Source organism: Spermophilus citellus (genome assembly GCF_964194105.1).
Source record: "Spermophilus citellus genome assembly, chromosome: 13".
Lineage (NCBI taxonomy): Eukaryota > Metazoa > Chordata > Mammalia > Rodentia > Sciuridae > Spermophilus > Spermophilus citellus.
Window position 1 is genome coordinate 53912886 of NC_138193.1, and position 17516 is coordinate 53930401.

At 55.7% G+C, this 17516-nt stretch overlaps 1 protein-coding gene across 1 annotated transcript in view; it reads left to right on the forward strand.

The window, feature by feature from the left end:
• LOC308632779 (dysferlin-like) overlaps nt 1-17516 on the forward strand; it is a gene marked incomplete at its 5' end in the record, with an annotated part of 73875 nt that overhangs the window by 26787 nt on the left and 29572 nt on the right. The window contains 5 exons of the mRNA XM_081265144.1: nt 4790-4971; nt 7352-7492; nt 8204-8233; nt 9643-9672; nt 15667-15708. Coding sequence (XP_081121270.1) covers nt 4790-4971; nt 7352-7492; nt 8204-8233; nt 9643-9672; nt 15667-15708 — 425 coding nt within the window. The remainder of the gene's footprint in view (nt 1-4789; nt 4972-7351; nt 7493-8203; nt 8234-9642; nt 9673-15666; nt 15709-17516) is intronic.

Sequence of the window (17516 nt, forward strand, 5' to 3'; positions counted from 1 at the left end):
TCATGTGTGTACATAGGGTGATAATGGCCATCTCATTCCACCCTCTAGAAGGGGCGTTTTGTGGTGTTGTGACCGTGCAGGCAGCCTGGGGATTCCCCTTCAGGTGGGGCTTGAACACGTAGCCAGCCTGGGTCCTCTGCACCCATGGAAAGTGCCTGTGGTGTGTGTGTGTCCTGTACAGCAGTTAGACCTACACATTGTAAGATGCTCTTAATTCCAGTGGCTTCTTTTGGATATGGGGGTGGGCCTGTTGGTGCCTGGCCAGCGTCTCTGGTATGTGCTGGCTTTGCCTTGAACTGAAAGCCGTGACTAGAGAGGACAGTGACATCTGTGTGGCACCCAGCTCTGCCTTGCCTGCCCTGGAATTCTGGAGAGGGTAGCGTGGTTTCCCTGAACACACGTAAGCCGGGTGGCTCTTCTCGACAGACTGATATTTCTCAAAGGGTTCCCTGTGGGAAGCTCTCTGCTCCACCAAGTTGCTCCCCAGATGACTCTGCTTTGTCCCATCCCCCAGAGGAGAACTTGGTTGGGTGGCAGAGCTGCCACCCAGATGCAGCACTGGCAGGATGCTATCACATTCCAGGAGATGGCCCTTAGCTGGAGGAGCCCAGAAATATTTCTTTGAGGGTCTCATGGGGCTCGACGTGGCTTCCCAAGTCACATTGTTCATTAACCCGCGGCTGGGGTGGGTGTCAGGGCAGAAGCTCCCGTGGCCCTCTTTGCTGGCCCCATGGCTCCTGGGAGGAAAAGGCTGTGCAGTTGGGTGGTCCTGAGAGAGGTTCCTGCCAGGCTGGGCCACAGTGACATCTGATGAATGGCTGCTACACCGTGGCCTGGGGACCAGAGCTTCAGTTTTCCATACAGATGTGGACTCTGTCCTGAGTGGGGTGGGGGAATTCTTGCTTTGGGGCTTCCTGTGTCTGGATTCTGGTCACGTCCTCCGGCCCCCTCTCCCTTTTAGGCAGGGCTTTTTGTTCGGGTTGGCTCCATCGGAGGTATTCCGCCCCGGAAGCATAAGGAGGTGTTTTCCCCAAATGCATCAGAGGCTTGTGAAATGCTCCACTGAGAAGGAGAGAGACTAGGAAGGAGCTTTCAGGTTTGCAGGGCGCGGGGGACTAGGAGGTGCTTCAGCTGTGGGGAAGGAGGCTGTCCAATCCGTGTTAGGACAACATCCAGTCTACAGGATTCAGGCCACACTGCTCAGCAGGAGTCCAGGGCCATGGGTGATCTGCTCACCTTGGTCCTCCCCTCTGCCCCCGCCCTGGGTGCTCCCTACTCCCTTTCACCTCCACCAACAACTTCCTGTTTCCCAAGTGCCCGTGCTCTTTGGTGTCTCTGCCTGCTGGGTGCCTTGACACCCTTGGCTGACCTTTATCCTGGTCTGTGTTGATTCCTTCCTGATTCTTGAGGCTCAGGTAGGAGACCACCTCCAGGAACCCTGACTCGATGTCACCAGGCTACTCTGGGGACCCCTACACCTTGCACCTGTGTGCTCCACTATTAAGTCACACACAACCTGCGCTCTAACTCTTGTTTCATTGCTGTTTTATGATGCTAAGAGCTATAATTGGTCTCCTTCATCTTCCCATTCTTAGGTCAGTGATAACCTACCCACAACTATATATAAAATGAATGATATATTATCAATAACACCAGAGCAAACATCTTCGTACAGATAGTGTGTGGCTAATTTGGGTCATTCCCAGTAATATGGAAAAGGGGGCCTGAATGGCTTTATGTTTTATGGGCATACTTCCCAATTACTTTTCTGAAGGTTGCTGAATTGCTTCCAGTGATAAAGAATACCTCATACTTCATCAACTATTTGCCAACACTGAGTGTTACAATTTTGAATCATTTTTCTTAACTTTTTGCTGTAGGGTAGTTTTAATTTGATTGCTGTGATCCACTCCATGGTCTCCTTCCAACGAGTGTGACATGTAGGAGCACTGGACTTGGGAATTGCAGGTCTTCCTGGGGGCAAATCTCCCTCTTTGGACCAAGAGTGTGACACTACCCATCCTGTTCTCCACATTGGTGGTCTGGGCTGGTTGGTGGAAAGGCCCCATAGGGGAGCTTAGGATGTTGAATGCAGAAGGTCCTCCTTTGGAGCAGCAGGGCTCAGTCCGAACGGCCAGATGCAGGGCACTGGATCCAGCCAAAGAATTGTCTGCCTAGAGTTTGACATGGTGGCTCATGCCTGTAATCTCAGAGGCTTGGGAGGCTGAGGCAGAAGGATTGCAAGTGTGAGGCCAGCTTCAGCAACTTAGTGAGGCCCTAAGCAACTTAGAGAGACCCTGTCTCAAAATAAAATATTAAAAAAGGGCTGGGAATGTGGTTCAGTGGTTAAGTGCCCCTGGGTTGAATCCCTGGTACCCCCCCCCCCAAATAATCAACAAACCTGCCTGGGACTTGGTGCAATCCCTGGCTCTATTGTGATGGGGATGCTGGTGGAATCCTGTGTGTGTGTGTGTGTGTGTGTGTGTGTGTGTGTGTGGCTGGAGTCTCTCCAGGGCAGCTGTGGTCCTCAAACATGTCCCCTGGCCGGGGGTGCACAGCCCTGAGGAGAACCCAGTCCTCCACCTTCCCTCCTCTTGGCTTCTCTGCAAGAGGATGTGTCTGTGAGTCCATCTGACCACCTTGCTGGAGCAACAGTGCCCCCCTCCTTGTTTCGCTTTTTGGGGGAGGGGCTGGGCCCTCTGGGGGAGAGGCCAGGCCCCAGCACACAGTGGCCCAGTGTCTGAGGCCGGGGGCCTCCAGGCCTGCTCTTTACAATGTCTTTGTTGTGTTTTTCTCCAGTGGGCGGCTGGGGGCCGTGTGTGGGTCTGGGTGAGTTTTGTTTGAAAGCACCCACCCCCCAGGGCTGAGCTCATTGCCTGGGCTGCTGGGGCTGCTGGAGGGAGCCGGCCTGCTGGGGGGGGGGGGGGCTGGCGTGGGGGGTGCTGCCAACACCAATACGGCGTGCACGGCCGCCACAATGTGCAATTGTGATCTTTGTGTAAACGCGGTCGGTCTGGGGCCCGCACGCTTATAAAAATAAAGCGTTGGGAAGCACGGGGGGTGGGAACAAAAGGGGCTTTTTCGCCGGCCCTCTAATATGGTTTTATTTATGGGAACGCACCCTCCTTCCCTTACTGGAACTGGGAGAGGTTCTCTGCCGAGCTTGGAGCTGATGGTATCACAGCCAGACGGTTTCATTAAATGCACAGACGCCGCCACTGCCGACGGGCCCTGCCAGGGGCAAGCAGGAGGGAGAGGACTCAGCCAGCCTTGCCAGGGCCAGTGCGTGGAAAGGGGAGCCCCATGCCAGGGAGGCTCCCACCAGCAAGAGGTGGCATTTGCCCCCGCTTCAACCCCTGCCGCTCCTTCTATCCCCAGAACCTCTGCTCCTCTGCTACTCCACAGCAGGGCTCAACACCAGTTTCCTGCAGGACACTCCCCATGACTGACCCTGCTGTGCTTCTGTGCAGGAGGTGACAGGCTGGCCCCAGGCTAGTGGTCACCCTCCTGTGGCCAAACCCAGCACTGTTCAGCCAGTGGGTGCCCATGGCTTCTGCCTGGTAACTTAGATGCCCCTCCCCCTTACGATGGGTTCTTTGAGCAACACCCACCACCTTAGGCCCTGCTCTCTGGGTCCCTTTATAGGAGTCCTGCTGCTCCTCACCCACCTTCCCACCTCTTCTACCGGCAGAGTCCCTCTCTCTGCTGTGTCCTGTGCGGTGGCCTTGGCTTACCCCTTGGTCTCCTTGTGGTCCAGGAGCCCGTCATCTTATGTCTTCTTGGTGGGGTTCACTGTTTCCTCATCCCAGCCTCAGGGTTGTTTGGACATTCTTGCACCCTTCTGAGCCCAGTGAGGCAGAGACCATTGCTTTTACGGTCACTGAGGCTCTCTTGGGGCCCCACAGGGTGGCAGTGCGGGGGCAGGCCTGTGGGCTCAGCGGCAGGGCACTGCGAGGCGCCAAGGGCATAGGGCTTCCATGAAGGCACTGGGCCAAGTCCTCACAGACATTCAGTATCAGCTTCCAGCCTCCTATGTCCCCAGACTTTCCTGTCCAAGTGCCCTCAGCATTTGGCATTTGGAGTCTTACAAAATGGTAACAAATGAGTCTTCAGCCCAAGTTCCCATTCCGTTAGGACAAGTTGGAAGAGCCCCTTCTTCTTGGCCTTGTGCTCCTCTCTTAAGTAACGCGTAGTCCCAAAGGACCTGCTCCCTCGTTGTTTTCCCAAGTGTGGCCTTAAGGCAGCATCAATATCACCTTGGAACTTGCTGGAAAGATCTGCCGTGTCATAGTGTGGGGTGGGATTCAGCAATCTCTGTGCACCTTCCAGGAGATTCTGTTGCCTGGTTGCATTGGAGAACCACTGTCCTAGAATCTGCTTCAGTGACACAGATTTGCCTTTGGGACTGGGCAGAGAGAGTGGCCAGTGGCTAGGTCCCAGACTGGTGCGTCCAGGGCTGGCAGGCTGCAAAGGAGTTTGGAGATAGCAAGGAGCTCGCACGACCCACTGCAGAGCAGCTCTTAGGTCCACGCCCACTAAGCCAGGACCGTCTCTGCCTGGGTCATTGCCGTAGCCTCGTAACTGGTCTCCTGAATCACCTCCCGCCTCCTCCAGTCTGATCTCCCCTGAACAGGAAAGGCCCCTGAGGAGAATGGGTTCCAGCGTGGATACATTGCTCTGGAGTGGCGGCCACAGCCCTGCTTCAGCTTTGTGGCCTGGGCACCTCCTGAGAGGAGACTCTCATGGTCCCTGCCATGTCCTGTCTCTTTTCCCAACTTGGCCCATACAGATCCCTATGCGATCGTCTCCTTCCTGCACCAGAGTCAGAAGACAGTGGTCGTAAAGAACACCCTGAACCCCACCTGGGACCAGACCCTTATCTTCTACGAGATTGAGATCTTTGGTGAGCCGGCCAGCATTGCTGAGCAGCCGCCCAGCATCGTGGTGGAGCTCTATGACCACGACACCTACGTGAGTGTGCCCAGCTCGCTCCCTCGCCCCCCACTGCCCACCTGCTGCAGGGCCCCGGGGAGAGCTGTGCTGTGAGCTCTGGGTTTCCACCCAGCTGGGTGCTCCCCAGGGCTGGGGCTGGTGGCCTCTCCCCTGCCCCCTCAGGCAGTGGAGTAATTAAAACTATTTAAGAGGAATTAAAAATGGATTATTACTAATCAAATGTGGCACAGTGAGGGGACAGATCTGGAAAGGGCACTTGGCTGTGGTCAGGAGCCTGGGTTTTCTCTGTCTCTACCTTATTTATGTGATTCCAAGAATAGCCTCTTTCCCCATCAAAAGCTGCTGATTCTTCAGACATTTATCAGACACTCGCTTTACTGAGACGAGTGGTCCCTTATTTGAGGCTGAGACTCACCCAGGGAGTAGAGAATCCTCTATGTATGTGAGTGAGCATGTCCCAGAGTGCCAAATAGCTCTGTGGCGCAGGCAGGGACCTCTGCACGGAGCTGTCCAACAGGACTTCCTGTGATGACGGAAGTGCTCTCTAGCTGTGCTGTCCAGAGTGGGAGCCACTAGCTGCATGTGGCTAGGGAGCACTTGAAATGTGGCTAGTACAAACCCAGAAACTTGAGTTTTAAATTTCATTGTGTTTTAAAGAATTAAAATGTGAATTTAAATAGCTGCAGGTGGCTAATGCTCCAGTATTGGAAAGGCAGCTCTGGAAGGTTCCAAGGAGGGAGGGATGGAGCCAGGCTGGAACATCAGGGAAGTCTGTGGGGAGGACAAAGGCCCCGAAGGAAATGGGGTTCGGGGTTGGTGTGGGAGGCTGAGGGGCCCTGCAGCATAGTGTGGGGGTGAGTGTGGGGCTGCGAGGGGAGGGGTGGGCAGGCTGGCAGGGGGAAGGGAGTGCGAGTTAGGAAACAGTGTGGGGGGTTGGTGATGGGGTCGGAGCCACATTTTAAGAAGTTGATGCTCCTGGAAGAGATGACCAGGGGTGTGGCAAAGAGGCCCCGCCTGGGTAGTGGCAAGGAGAGGGATGGCGGGGGCAGGGTTTGGAAGATGTTTCCAGTAAAATTTGCCACAACTTGGATGCCAGGGACCTGGGGAAGGGCTGTTTAGGATCCCCACCAGATATGTGGGGGGGTCAGCTGGCAGTGGCAACGTGGGCCTGGGCTGGGAACCCTACCTGGGAGGAAGAGCGAGGAAGAGCAGCTGGAGGGAGCCTAGTTGGGCCTGTGTGGAGAAGGGTGCAGGTCGAGGGTGGGTCGGGAGGTGCCCAGGATGTGCCAGAGTTCTCTGTGGGCCTGTGCGCCCACACCCCGTCATGGTAACACTTTCTGGAAATATCTCTGAAATGCTGCTCTCTCCCCTCTCATCCCACTGCCACCCCCAACCCAGGCTGGGGCCCCTTTGCCCAAACCATCCGCCCTCTTCTTAACGTGTTGCTTGGAGTCCTTTCCCTCCCTGTGGGCTAGCATCTAGCAAATGACTGCTGCCCGGAGCTCCTGCATTCCCGCCTGCCTAGCCCTCTGCCAGTCCCACCCCATCTCTAGCTCTCAGCAGCTGAACGGGCAACACCTGGCCCAGAGCAGCCTCAGGACCCCTTGCAGTGCTGTAGCTGCTGCAGTTAACGCTCAGTAATTGGTGCCAGACTGTCACCTGCTGGTGTGGGCATTTATATGGAGCTGATGGCCATTCCAGGATGGCTCTTGGGGACATCGAGGTCCCCTGCAGTGGTATGGCTGCAGTTAGCGTGCCCTCCCAGTTTTTGCTCTGGGTCTGTCCCTGCTCTGGGCAAGGCACGAGGACTTGGGAGGCTACACCACCATCTGGCGGAGACCCAGGTTCTGCCCACTGCCCTTGCTGGACTTGGCCAGGCCTGTGTGTGATGCACAGTCTCCGTGCGGCGGCTGACAAGGGGAGAGGCCAGCAGCACTGGGGGAAGTGGCCATGTGAGGGCAGGAGAGGGAGAGGCCAGCTGAGGCCATTGGGCTGGAGGAGGAGAGGATGTGTAGGCAGGGAAAGAGAGGTGTCAGGCAGCAGTGAGGGGGCCTTCGGTGCCAGAGGAGGGTTTGGACTCTGTCCTCTGGACAGCAGGGAGCTGAGGAAGGTACCTGGGCAAAGGGATTATCAGGTGAAAACATTATTTTGGGAACATAATTTGATGAGCATGATCAGAGTTTTTCCATTTTAAAGCTGGAAAAGTTAAGGATGAAAGTGAACAGTCAGGACTAACCAAAGTCCCTGGGAATGTCACTCAGATGGCTGCGGGCATTAGAGAAATGTGGGGAGACTGTCTCTCTGGTCTGGACGCAGGATTCAGGCCTACTGATGTCTGGAGGTCACTCTGAATCCTGAGCTGGGGGGATACTGACCCTTCTCCCTCCACCTGGTCTAGGGCGCAGATGAGTTCATGGGTCGCTGCATATGTCAACCCAGCCTGGAAAGGATGCCCCGGCTGGCCTGGTTCCCACTGATGAGGGGCAGCCAGCCGGCAGGGGAGCTGCTGGCATCTTTTGAGCTCATCCAGAGAGAGAAGGTGAGGCTGGGCCGCAGCCAGACTCAGGAGGCCCAGGAAGGGTACCTGGTAGGGTGGGGAGGGCAGGGCTGCCAGGATCCCCCCACCTGCTGCCAGTGCCCAGTGGGATTCTGGGCAATCTCTTCTGAAAATCAGGTCTCCTAGTGAGACCCATTTTGCCCATCGTTTCTGAACCCCAAATCAGGGCTCCATCATCACCAGGTAGAATGGGGTCTCTCATGTCTGAGCCCTCTCATCCCTGGACTTATTCTGCCCTGGGTCCTATCCTGATGTGGCCTCTAGGAGGAGGGCCTCTGTGGTCTGGTGGTGGGGTCTTAACTGCTGTGATGGGACAGGCAAGGGCAGGATCCTTGTTCCAGTGCTGGCCCCGCCATGTCCTAGTTGTGTGGCCCTGGGTGGCCACATCCCTTCTGTAAAACAAGAGGCTTGGGTTTGAGCTCTGCCTTCAGACTTATTCTTGGCATCACGTGAACCCCAACGTGTAAATTGAAAGGCGGGCTGCTCTGGGTGATGTGTCTGGAGGGGACACTTAGCTTCCCCTGCACCCCTCCCTCTCCCAGGAAACGGGGTCTGCAGCCCCCTGCCCTGTCTGATCCCTGGCACATTCCATGGTGGTCATTTTCATGTTTTGCCGGGCTGGGGCAGAAAGGAGGGGGCTGAGGTCTTTGGGTGACAAGCGCATAATCGATGCCCCCTTTCTCTTCACCCTAGCCGGCCATCTACCATATTCCTGGCTTTGAGGTAAGCCTTGTTCTTATCTTTCCTTCTTTAAGCTAAGCCCCACCCTCCCTGTGTCTTAACCCCCTTCTGGCTCTAGGGAGGGTGGTCAGCCGCTCTGACACGGCCTTGCCTGGAGTCCCAGGGAAAGCTCCTTAAGCAGGGGAGGGCTTGGGGGGGCCCCAGGGCAGGGTGGGCGGGGCTGGGGTACTCCAGGTCTCCGCACCCAGCCTGGGCCTTGCCAGCCCTTATTCCTTGAGAGGTCTGAGAATTACAGACTCCCACCTTGCAGGGGTCTCTTGATCATCCAGCCATGGCTCCTGGCTGGGCTGTGCTCTAGAGTCACCTGGGGCTTTAAAGCTCATCAGTGCTCCTATCCCACTCCTCCTATCCCACTCCAGACCAAGTGTGAACGCAACCTGTGGTGTGCGGCCCTGGCCTTGGTGCCTTCCAACAGTGCCCAGGGACTTTTAATGTGCACCTGGGGCTACTGACTTAACCCCATGATTCAGAAAGTGAGGGCCCGATGTAGCCTTTGCCCACCTGGAGTCCTCCTCATGCTAACTTCGAGGCGTGGCCCAGCACCCTCTGCTTTCCCAGCCCTGCAGGAGCTTCTGATGCACGTCAAGTTTCAGAAGCCCTGATTTAGACTGGATTTTCCAGCTTTTTCTTCTCATGGGACACTGTTTTTCTTCCAGCAATGGCAGCTTCAGCCCCTTGTCCCTGTCCTCCTTCCCTGTCCTGGGGGCCATGGGAGAAAACACAGATACCAGGCTTATTCAGTTCCTTATGCTGTTCCAGACCGGGCTCAGGTGCAGCTGTGCGGGCTCCTTTCGGACACCTCATTTGCCCCTGTGAGGCGTCCACCCGAGGTTCAGACAGTCTTTATCGCACGAGGCCACCTCTGCCACCCCATCCCTCCGCTTCTCCCCTGACTCTTGCTGGTTTCCCTTTCTGTCCTCTCCCAGCTCCGACTCTCAGTTCTGCCGGCCCTGGAGACTCAAGGTTGCCCTCCTTGGCCCCCCAGGTCCAGTTGCCCTGCAGGAGCAATGACTCCAAGGCCCAGGCCCGACTTCCTCCCGGGGTTGCTTCATAGGGTTCCAGGTCCTTCTGCCACCTGTCTGTCATATTCCCTTCTCTGGTCACTTCTGGAGCTGCCTGGGCTCTAGGCTTGGGCATGAGTCTTTCCCACATGTCCCTCCCTGGCTCAGGTCTATTGCATCTTCTTTCTCGGGCATCATGGAGGGTGTGGCTGGGGAGCACAGCATTCTCCCCTTGCCGGGAGGGGCCTTTCATTGGCTCCTCTTGGTGGTGGTGTCTGGGGTGCTGATCTCTGGCCCAGCCTAGCTCTCCTTGTTACTAATGGAGACTTCTACCTCCCTCTTCCTCATGCACTATCTCCTGGATGTGGAACATTCGATGGTGTGGTCCAGGTGCAGGATACATCAAGGATCCTGGAGGAGGTGAGCTGGACTGGAGCTGTGGCCTGTGGCTGGGGACCAGTGGGCAGACACAGAGGGAGGTGAAGGCCAGCTGTCCAGCCTCCCTGTCCATGCCCCAGAGTCTTCTAGCTTCCCGGTGCCAATAGGCACCTGTCACATGGGGACCTATTTGGGCTTTATCCCTCAAGCTCTGTGTGGGTCCAGGGCTGCCTGGGGAGTGTCCCAGGGTGTGTGTCACCTCAGAGGCTTGCTGCCTTCTTGGGAGGGCCAGACTTACCCAGGCTACTCAAGCTCTAGCTGGTTGACTACCAGGTGGCATGTTTGTAAGACTGAAATGTTCAGCAGGGCTCAGAATAGTCAAGGAAGCCTCTCTGGTGGAGGCAGCATTAGCCAGACATCTGTGCAGCACTTAGCAAGGTGGAAACACACCTTTGGCCCAAGGGGCCACGGACAAGCATGGGAGTTTAGGAGGTGGATGGAACGTGGACTCCTAGCGCTTGAAGAAGTTTAGAGCTACAGCTACGTGAAGAGAGCCACGTCCTTGCGCGTGAGAAGCATGATCTCTTTCGGCCTCCTGTGCATCGGTCAGGGGATGATGATGAGTGAGCGGGCAGCAGAGTCTTGGATAGAGAGACAGGAATGAGAGCCCTGGTCAGAGGGCCAGTTGGGAAAAGGGCAGCCACTTCCTGTCATCAGGGAATCCCCAGGCTGGGAGCGGACACCGTTTGACATTTTCAGTGCAATTTAGACTTGAAGCGCAGAACTAGGATGTGGGATCTGCAGGCCCCGCGCCCCTTACCTCACTTCCTTCACTCCCAGACTGAGGTGGGGTCCGCCAAGTGAGCTGGCTGTGATTGCGCCTGACAGGCGGCCTCCAGCTTCTGGCTGCAGTTGCGAAAGACTGCCGATTTGGAAAGGGAGGCAGAGCCCGGTCCAGGGAAGCAGCACGGAGCCCTCGCTCTTGATTGAGAGCACTCTGTGGCCAAAACCCACAGCCTCCTCTGAAGAAGACCTAGCCCAGGGATGAGTTATTAAAAAAAAAAAAAATTAGAATCCTTCATAACTGGATTTGTCATATAGAGCAGTAAAGGCTCAGATTCTAAGCACAGGGATCCAACTGCGGTCTGGTTGTCAGGAAGCAAATCCAAACTGTAGCTTTTGGTCCAGATCCTTCAGAGGGCCAAATGTCCTGCTGCAGGGCCAGCCAGGCCACAGGCTGAGGCCTCCTGTGGGTCAGCAGAGCCAGGGGAGGACAAGTCCTGGGGTCTGCTGGACACAGGGCTGGACTGAGCCAGCAGGTTCAAAGGCCTGAGGTCTGATCTAATGAATGGAGTGTCATCTAGTCCAGGGAACAAGCCTCCAGATGATCCCCGCCCCCATAGCTCAGTCTACTTCCACTCGCTCCAAGGCCAAGCTTCATGCCACAATGAGGGTCCTATTTAGTCTTCCTGCTCCCCAGAGGTGGGAGGGGGCAGGTCAGGGCTGCTGCTGGGTTGGTCCTGCAGAGAGTCCAAGGCCCTGGTGGTATTCTTCTGTCTTCTGTGCTGTGGCCAAGCCCCTGCCATTGACCCCCATCCACTCCCTCCCAGGCCTTAGCCTCGTCCCTTTGGGGACTACCTGAGCCTTCCCGAAGCCCTGGAAAGTCTGAGAGTGGGGAGGGCAGATCGGGGGTGTTAGAAGTTGTCTGACTGCATGGTGCGTGTTGGGGAGGGAGGGACTGGGGGAGAAACCAGCTAGGAAGGAGGCTTCTGAGATAGTCACCGTCATGGGGGACCAGACTAGAGGGGGCTGGAGGAGCAGATGGGGCCGGGGACTCTGGATGGCCCCTCCTGTGGGGAGAACATCTGTGCCAGGGCGGGCAGATGCAAAGATTCACACGTGCCTATGAGTTAGACACTCTGCTGTTTGCCAGAGTTGCAGGCTCCCAGAGCAGGACAGCGGGCTGGCTTCCTGGAAGAGGTGACACCAAGCTAGTGTTTGAAGCAGGAATAGGCAGAAAGGGCCCGGGAGTGGGTGCAGGCAGCAGTGCCTGGGGCTGGGGCTGTGTCACTGCCTGGGGTGACAAATTTCCCTTCTTGCAGGCTGGGTGCCTGTGTGAAGGCCTCTCTTGGGGAAGTAGATCGTTGCCCTGTGCACTGGAGGCTGGAGTCTCAGAGGGCGTGTGGAGGTCCCCTGTCCTCAGGGCCTTTTTGTCTGTCTTTCCCTCTCTGAACCTCTTCCCACCCTCCCTGGGCTTCGCCCTGCTCTGTGTGCTCCCTGGCCGCCTCCCTCCTTCTCCGGCCTCCTCTGAGCCCTCCTCTGGTTCTTTTTCTTTTTTCTTTTTTTTTTTTTTATTGGTTGTTCACAACCTTACGTAAATTGGGGTTCTTTTTCTTTTTGTCCGGAGAACAAAGGCGGTCTGCACTGCCAGGGGGAAGTAGTTCAAAGAAACGCAATTTCAGATTTCCTGACAATTGGAGAGTGTGTGCATGCACGTGCGAGCGTGTGTACATGTGGGCACTCGCGAGAACACACGCACACGTTGGGCAGGAGAGGTGCTGGTGGGCTCCTTTCTAACCAGGGCCCTTAGGATGTGGAGCACGTGTAGAGACCCCGGGGCTTGCGGTCCTGACCATGCCAGGGCTCCATGGCAGGGACGCCCTTGTAGGAGGGATCACATGCTCTGTGACTGTTTTCATGGCTGGCTCAGGGGCCATCCAGATGTCACCCCATGTGCCCGTCCCAATCCAGGAGACAAGGTGTGTGACTCTCACTCTGAGATGTACTGGAGGTACCCTCCTACACCCCTACATCCACTAAAAGGAAGAATTTGATGTTTTGCAATCAGGAAAATAAGCCCAGTGGTCCCCCATCCCCCTCTTCCTCCCCAAGGGCCTTAATTTGAAACACTGTTTTTCCTGGGAAGTGTAATTAGAGCAGCATGTGGCTCCTAACGAGCTGGGTGGGGCCGGCAGACAATGGAGCCCTCCCAGCCCGCCTGGCTGCCCCCTGCCTGGAGCTCCCTGAGGAACAGGGATGTGAATGTCCAGAGGGTCCCCTGACTCTCTCCCACTGGGCAAGGTGGGGTCTATAGGCTTCTGGTGATGGGACAGCTAGGTGGCTGGAGAGGCTTGTCCCCGTCTACTCTGTCCCGGCAAGAAGCATCTGTCCTCTGCGGTGCCACCTTGACAGGCCTCCGGGTGGCTTCAGCTCTGTGGGGGGAGCCTCGCTGTCCTTGAGATCCTCTTGATCTGCGCCGACTTGGTGGACACCCTTCCCGCCCGTTCAGCCCACCACTGTAGCTGCTGCAGGTCTGGCTGCCCTGCGTTCAGGGTGCACCAGAAAGGGGCTGGCTCCCTCTAATTGGCTTATGTGGTATGGCTGTCCTTGGAGTCCCCGTCACCCCTAGGACAGTGAATCGGGATGTCCCAGTAGTGCTTGCAGTTTGCACCCCGCCCCTGCCTGGCCATCCTGACAGGGCCTCCATTTCTGATAAGGGTCACAGCACCTTCTCTGAGAAGATGAGAAAGGGGGTGCTCAGGAGCTGTCTCTGCATGGGCTCAGGACTCCTGTTAGAAACTCTGAGGTGCTGCAAGAATGGAAAGTGGAACACCTTGGAAGTGGGTGGGCAAGGCCAACGTGAGGCTAGCAAGCGCCCCTGGGCAGGCAGGCCCCGCCTTTATCCCTAATGCAGCACTGCCCCTTGCCCTGATGGGAGGAGCTTGGAGTTATCATCTACTCGATGAGCTGATGTTAAAATTGGGGTGGGCAAAGGGATGGGCTCTCATTAAATGGCTACAGTTGGATCCAATCAAGGTTAAATATTCTGAAAGTGGACCACCAACTTTCTGTTTCTGAGCAGACCCATGCAGACAGACAGCGGTGAGCAGGCAGGGGAGGCAGGGCTGGGTGGGGACCCAAGGGCCTGGCTAGAGCAGATAGGATTGCTGGGAAGGAGAGAAGGTGTGTGTTGGGATCATTTCTTTATCCATCTCTTCCTGCACTCTTCCCTCTGTTTGCCCTTCTTCCCTCCCTTCCTTCAGTAATCTACCCATAATCATTCATTTATTAGGTGGGGGATTTAGCTGTGATCCTAGTTGTACAGAATTGTCGGTTTCACCAGGGAATACACAGAATGGTGTGCAGAGGGATAGATGTGTCTTTCAGTGGGACTATGGGCTATGGGAGCCCTGAGGATGCTTTGGCTTATGCTCAGGGCATAGAGAAGATTTAAATGGACATTTGAAGTCCAAACAGATCAGGTCACCAGATGAAGTGGCTAGAAGCTCATTCCAGACCCAGGGTCCAGTGAGTTCCAAGCCTCTAAGTTAAGGAGAGCCTGGTGCCTCTGGCTACCTGCTAGAGCTCAGAAGGGTGGGGGTCGGCACGTTCTGGGAGGTGGCTCATCAATATTGGGGCTCCTGGAGGGGAAATTTATCTGGTGAGAGATGTGATCAGAGAAGTCAGCAGGAACGGGGAGCCTCCTTGGAGGCCTCATTAACGAAATTCGCATTATTCCTGCCAGGGTGGGGGATTTCAGGAGTGTAAGCAGAGGGTGGCATTTTTTGGAAACCTGGCCTGGCTGCAAAGCTCATGTGCACTTTTGGGGGGAGTGGGTGTGCCAACTCACATGCACGGAGACCACTCTGGATGGTAGTGAGTCCGAGAGAGAGGGTGCTGGCTTGAGCCCAGGAAGAAGAGGGTGGGTGTGAGAGAGATTAGGGATGAGGGGAGGAGAAACCCAGGGTGGCACTTTTTTTGTTGTTTTTTTTGGCTTGGTTGTCTAGATGGCTGTTGGGGCCCGTTTCTGAGATGGCATTGAAAGGGAGAAAGCAGAGTCTAGTTTTGGACAAGTTCAGTGTCAGCGGCCCGTCAGGTGCGTGGATGAACGGAGCAGAAAGATTCTAGGAATGGGGCTAAGAGACGAGCATTTCAGAGCTGGTGGAGGAAGCGGGGGAGGCTGCCGGGGGAGACTTAGCATCAGAGGGCAGGAGGGACAGCAGTGTGGAACCAGAGGGGCGGCTTTAGGAAGCAGATGGGGTCAGCTGGGCAGATGCTGTGGAGGATGAGAGGTGGGAACCCACGAGTGAACTTTGGGCTGAGCTTCTAGGAGGCGATGGCTGACTTTGGAGAGAGAAGTTACCAGGATAGGGTGCTGGGGGGGAGCCGAAGGCTCTGGGCAGGGAGGGAAGGAAGGCCCTGGGTGGGGACAGGAAGGGAGAAGAGAGGAAGGAGAGGAGGAGGCGGGAGAAGGCCCGCAGAGGGGAGTGCGCGGTGGATTCCAGAGAGATGGGTTGCGGAAGGAGGAGCTCCAGGAGCCAAGGTGTGACACACATGGCGCTGGGGGGACAGTGTGGTGGCAGCTTGTGTGGTGGAGTGGGTGGGGCAGAGGTGGGATCCCAGGAGGTGGTGGAACCAGCCTGGGGCCAGAATGTCCTGGGATCCCTGGGGACAGGATGTGGCTGGAGGTGGCCATGGATGTGTCTGGTGCCTGGCGAGGGGATCTGCTGATGGACTGTGGGGAGCCATTCTGACACGTGATTGGGTGACTCCCGTTAAGGGCCTGAGGCACTCTGGCTGTGTCGGAGTTATCCCGACCCTTTCCTGATGAGAGAGCCCATCCGTGTGGGGGTGTGCGTAACCACTGACCCTGGAGACCCAATCACTGACCCTGACCTTGGAGTGCAGCCCCCCCTCAACCTTCATTGGATGGAATTCTCCCCTGAATCTCTTGTCCCCCCAAATAAAAGGCTACTCCCCGGCGTGTTCGCTCTCTCTCTCTCCTGCTAGCCCAGAGTAATCCTCGCTGCCCTGCTGAGCGGCTTGAGGAGGGAAACAGAGAGAGGCAAGCCGTCTTGGACCTAGCATTAAAATAAGGTACTGTCTGTGTGTTTTATTTTGATCTCTTCTAACTAACTGAATGCCAGAACCTCATTAATGAAACCACTGCGCAGGCCGCGTGGTAGAATGGACACACCTCTAACCTCTGTTTCTGCCTCCTCCTCCTGCTGCCTCCGCTGGGCCGGCGCCCGGCAGCTGTGCGCTCCTGCCTCCTTCCTCCAGGGCCTGCTGCACACGGTACTAGCCCTTAACCCGCCAGGGCTGTGGTCTCCGCGGGCAGGTTCCCGTCCTCTGCACATGGTGAGGACGTCCTCACCATGGAGCTCTGGGGGCTGGAAAGATGGAGTCAGGGAACGAGGGAGAGAAAAGGAGAGCACAGAGGGGATATGTTCTGGGGGAGATGTATTGACGGGTTGTCCTTCTCAGGGAGCTCAGGGCTGTTCCCTCCTTGATCCCTTTGTCCCTATTTTATCTTGGCCCCACAGTGAGCCGGGCATCAGCCAGGAGAGGCCACCATCAGGCCATGAGTGAGCCTTGAAGTACAGCCTTCCTTTAGAGAGGCCACCCCGGTTCACAGCCACCTGTAGCTGGTGGCCTTGGAGTGCCACCGTGGACATCACACAAGGGGTGGCCCGAGCAGCCAGGCTACTGCAGTAGCCCAGCAGGCGGAAACAGGGTGTGCAGCCCTGGACATCAGCCCTCTTCCGCCAGTCAGAATGTGGGTGGGGGAGGAAACTGAGGCGTCCCTGCTTATAATGCCAGCATTGCTGTGGCATTTTAATGCTTCCGGTGGCCCTGCGGTCCTTAAGTCATCCTGGGAAGAGCAACACCGGTACTGATGGTAAAAACAATGGTACTGACAATTGTAGTAATAATCACAGTCACAACGATTTATTAAGCACCTTCTGTGTGCCAGGTACTCTTGACATTTATTGTCTCGTTTAATTCTCAGAGCAACTTCACAAGAATATTGTTATGCCCGATCTTTAGGAGGATCCTGAGTCACTGAGGTTGGGTGATTTGCCCAAGGTCAAATGGTTAGGCAACGGCAGAGCTGGAACTGGAGTCCAGGTCTGTCTGATTCTAGAACAGAGCTTATTACTACTGCTACAGGCCAGAGAAGCTTGGAAAATGACTCTAATGATTCCATGGTTGATTAAATGAGATTACAGGAAGACAGCTCTGTAAAATGTTCAGCACAGCCCTTTTAATTCTAGTCAACCTTTCCTGAATGTTATGGCCTCCATGTATGGATGGGCAAGTTGTACACTGTACAAGGGCAACTGGGTCTAAGGGGGTGCAATTTCTAACACAAACATCATAAATTTATATTTTTTTATAAAAATTTTCCAGTAGGTGGCAGTAAAGTGTCTTGTCCTAATAAACTTTTAAAATATGACAGTTTTCTGATATGAAGCAGATTGTCTTGAGAAAGGGATATCTTACTCTAATGGTCACAAAGGTGTCACCAGGTAGTCCTAGTGAGAGTTCATGTGTTCCAGACATAAAGAATATGTGTCTCCTTTTCTCTTTTATCGATTGCTCTGCTCTTCTAGTATACAGTGTTCTGTCCTCATGGGGGACAGGCGTGAGAGATCAGGTTTGGGGCTGGAAGGTGTCTGGGTATGGATGTGGGTTTGCGGGATGGTAGCCCAGTTGGGTCTGAGCCAGGGGGCAGGAGAAGCAGGATAGAGGGAGGCACGTGGATGTTCTGGGTTGAAGCAAGCCCCATGTGCATCGTGCGTGTTGGGGACAGGGAGACCCCGAGCTGCTCTTGGTCACCAGAGCCTGCAATATGGGAGGAGGTGAAGCTTGCTATTGACTTGAAATGGCGTGACCTGAATCTGGGGGATGGCATTTGGTGATCCTGGAAAGGATGGTGCCTTGCAGAGGCTGACAGCTCCCCCACTTCTGCCTGCCTGTCCCTACATCTGGGTCTGGGTCTCTGTTCTGTGTCTCCCCAAACACATCATTTTTTTCTTTCTTTCTTACATCTTTGGCTTGGTCTTCTCCACCTTTGTCTCCTGTCCACTTGCTGACCCCTG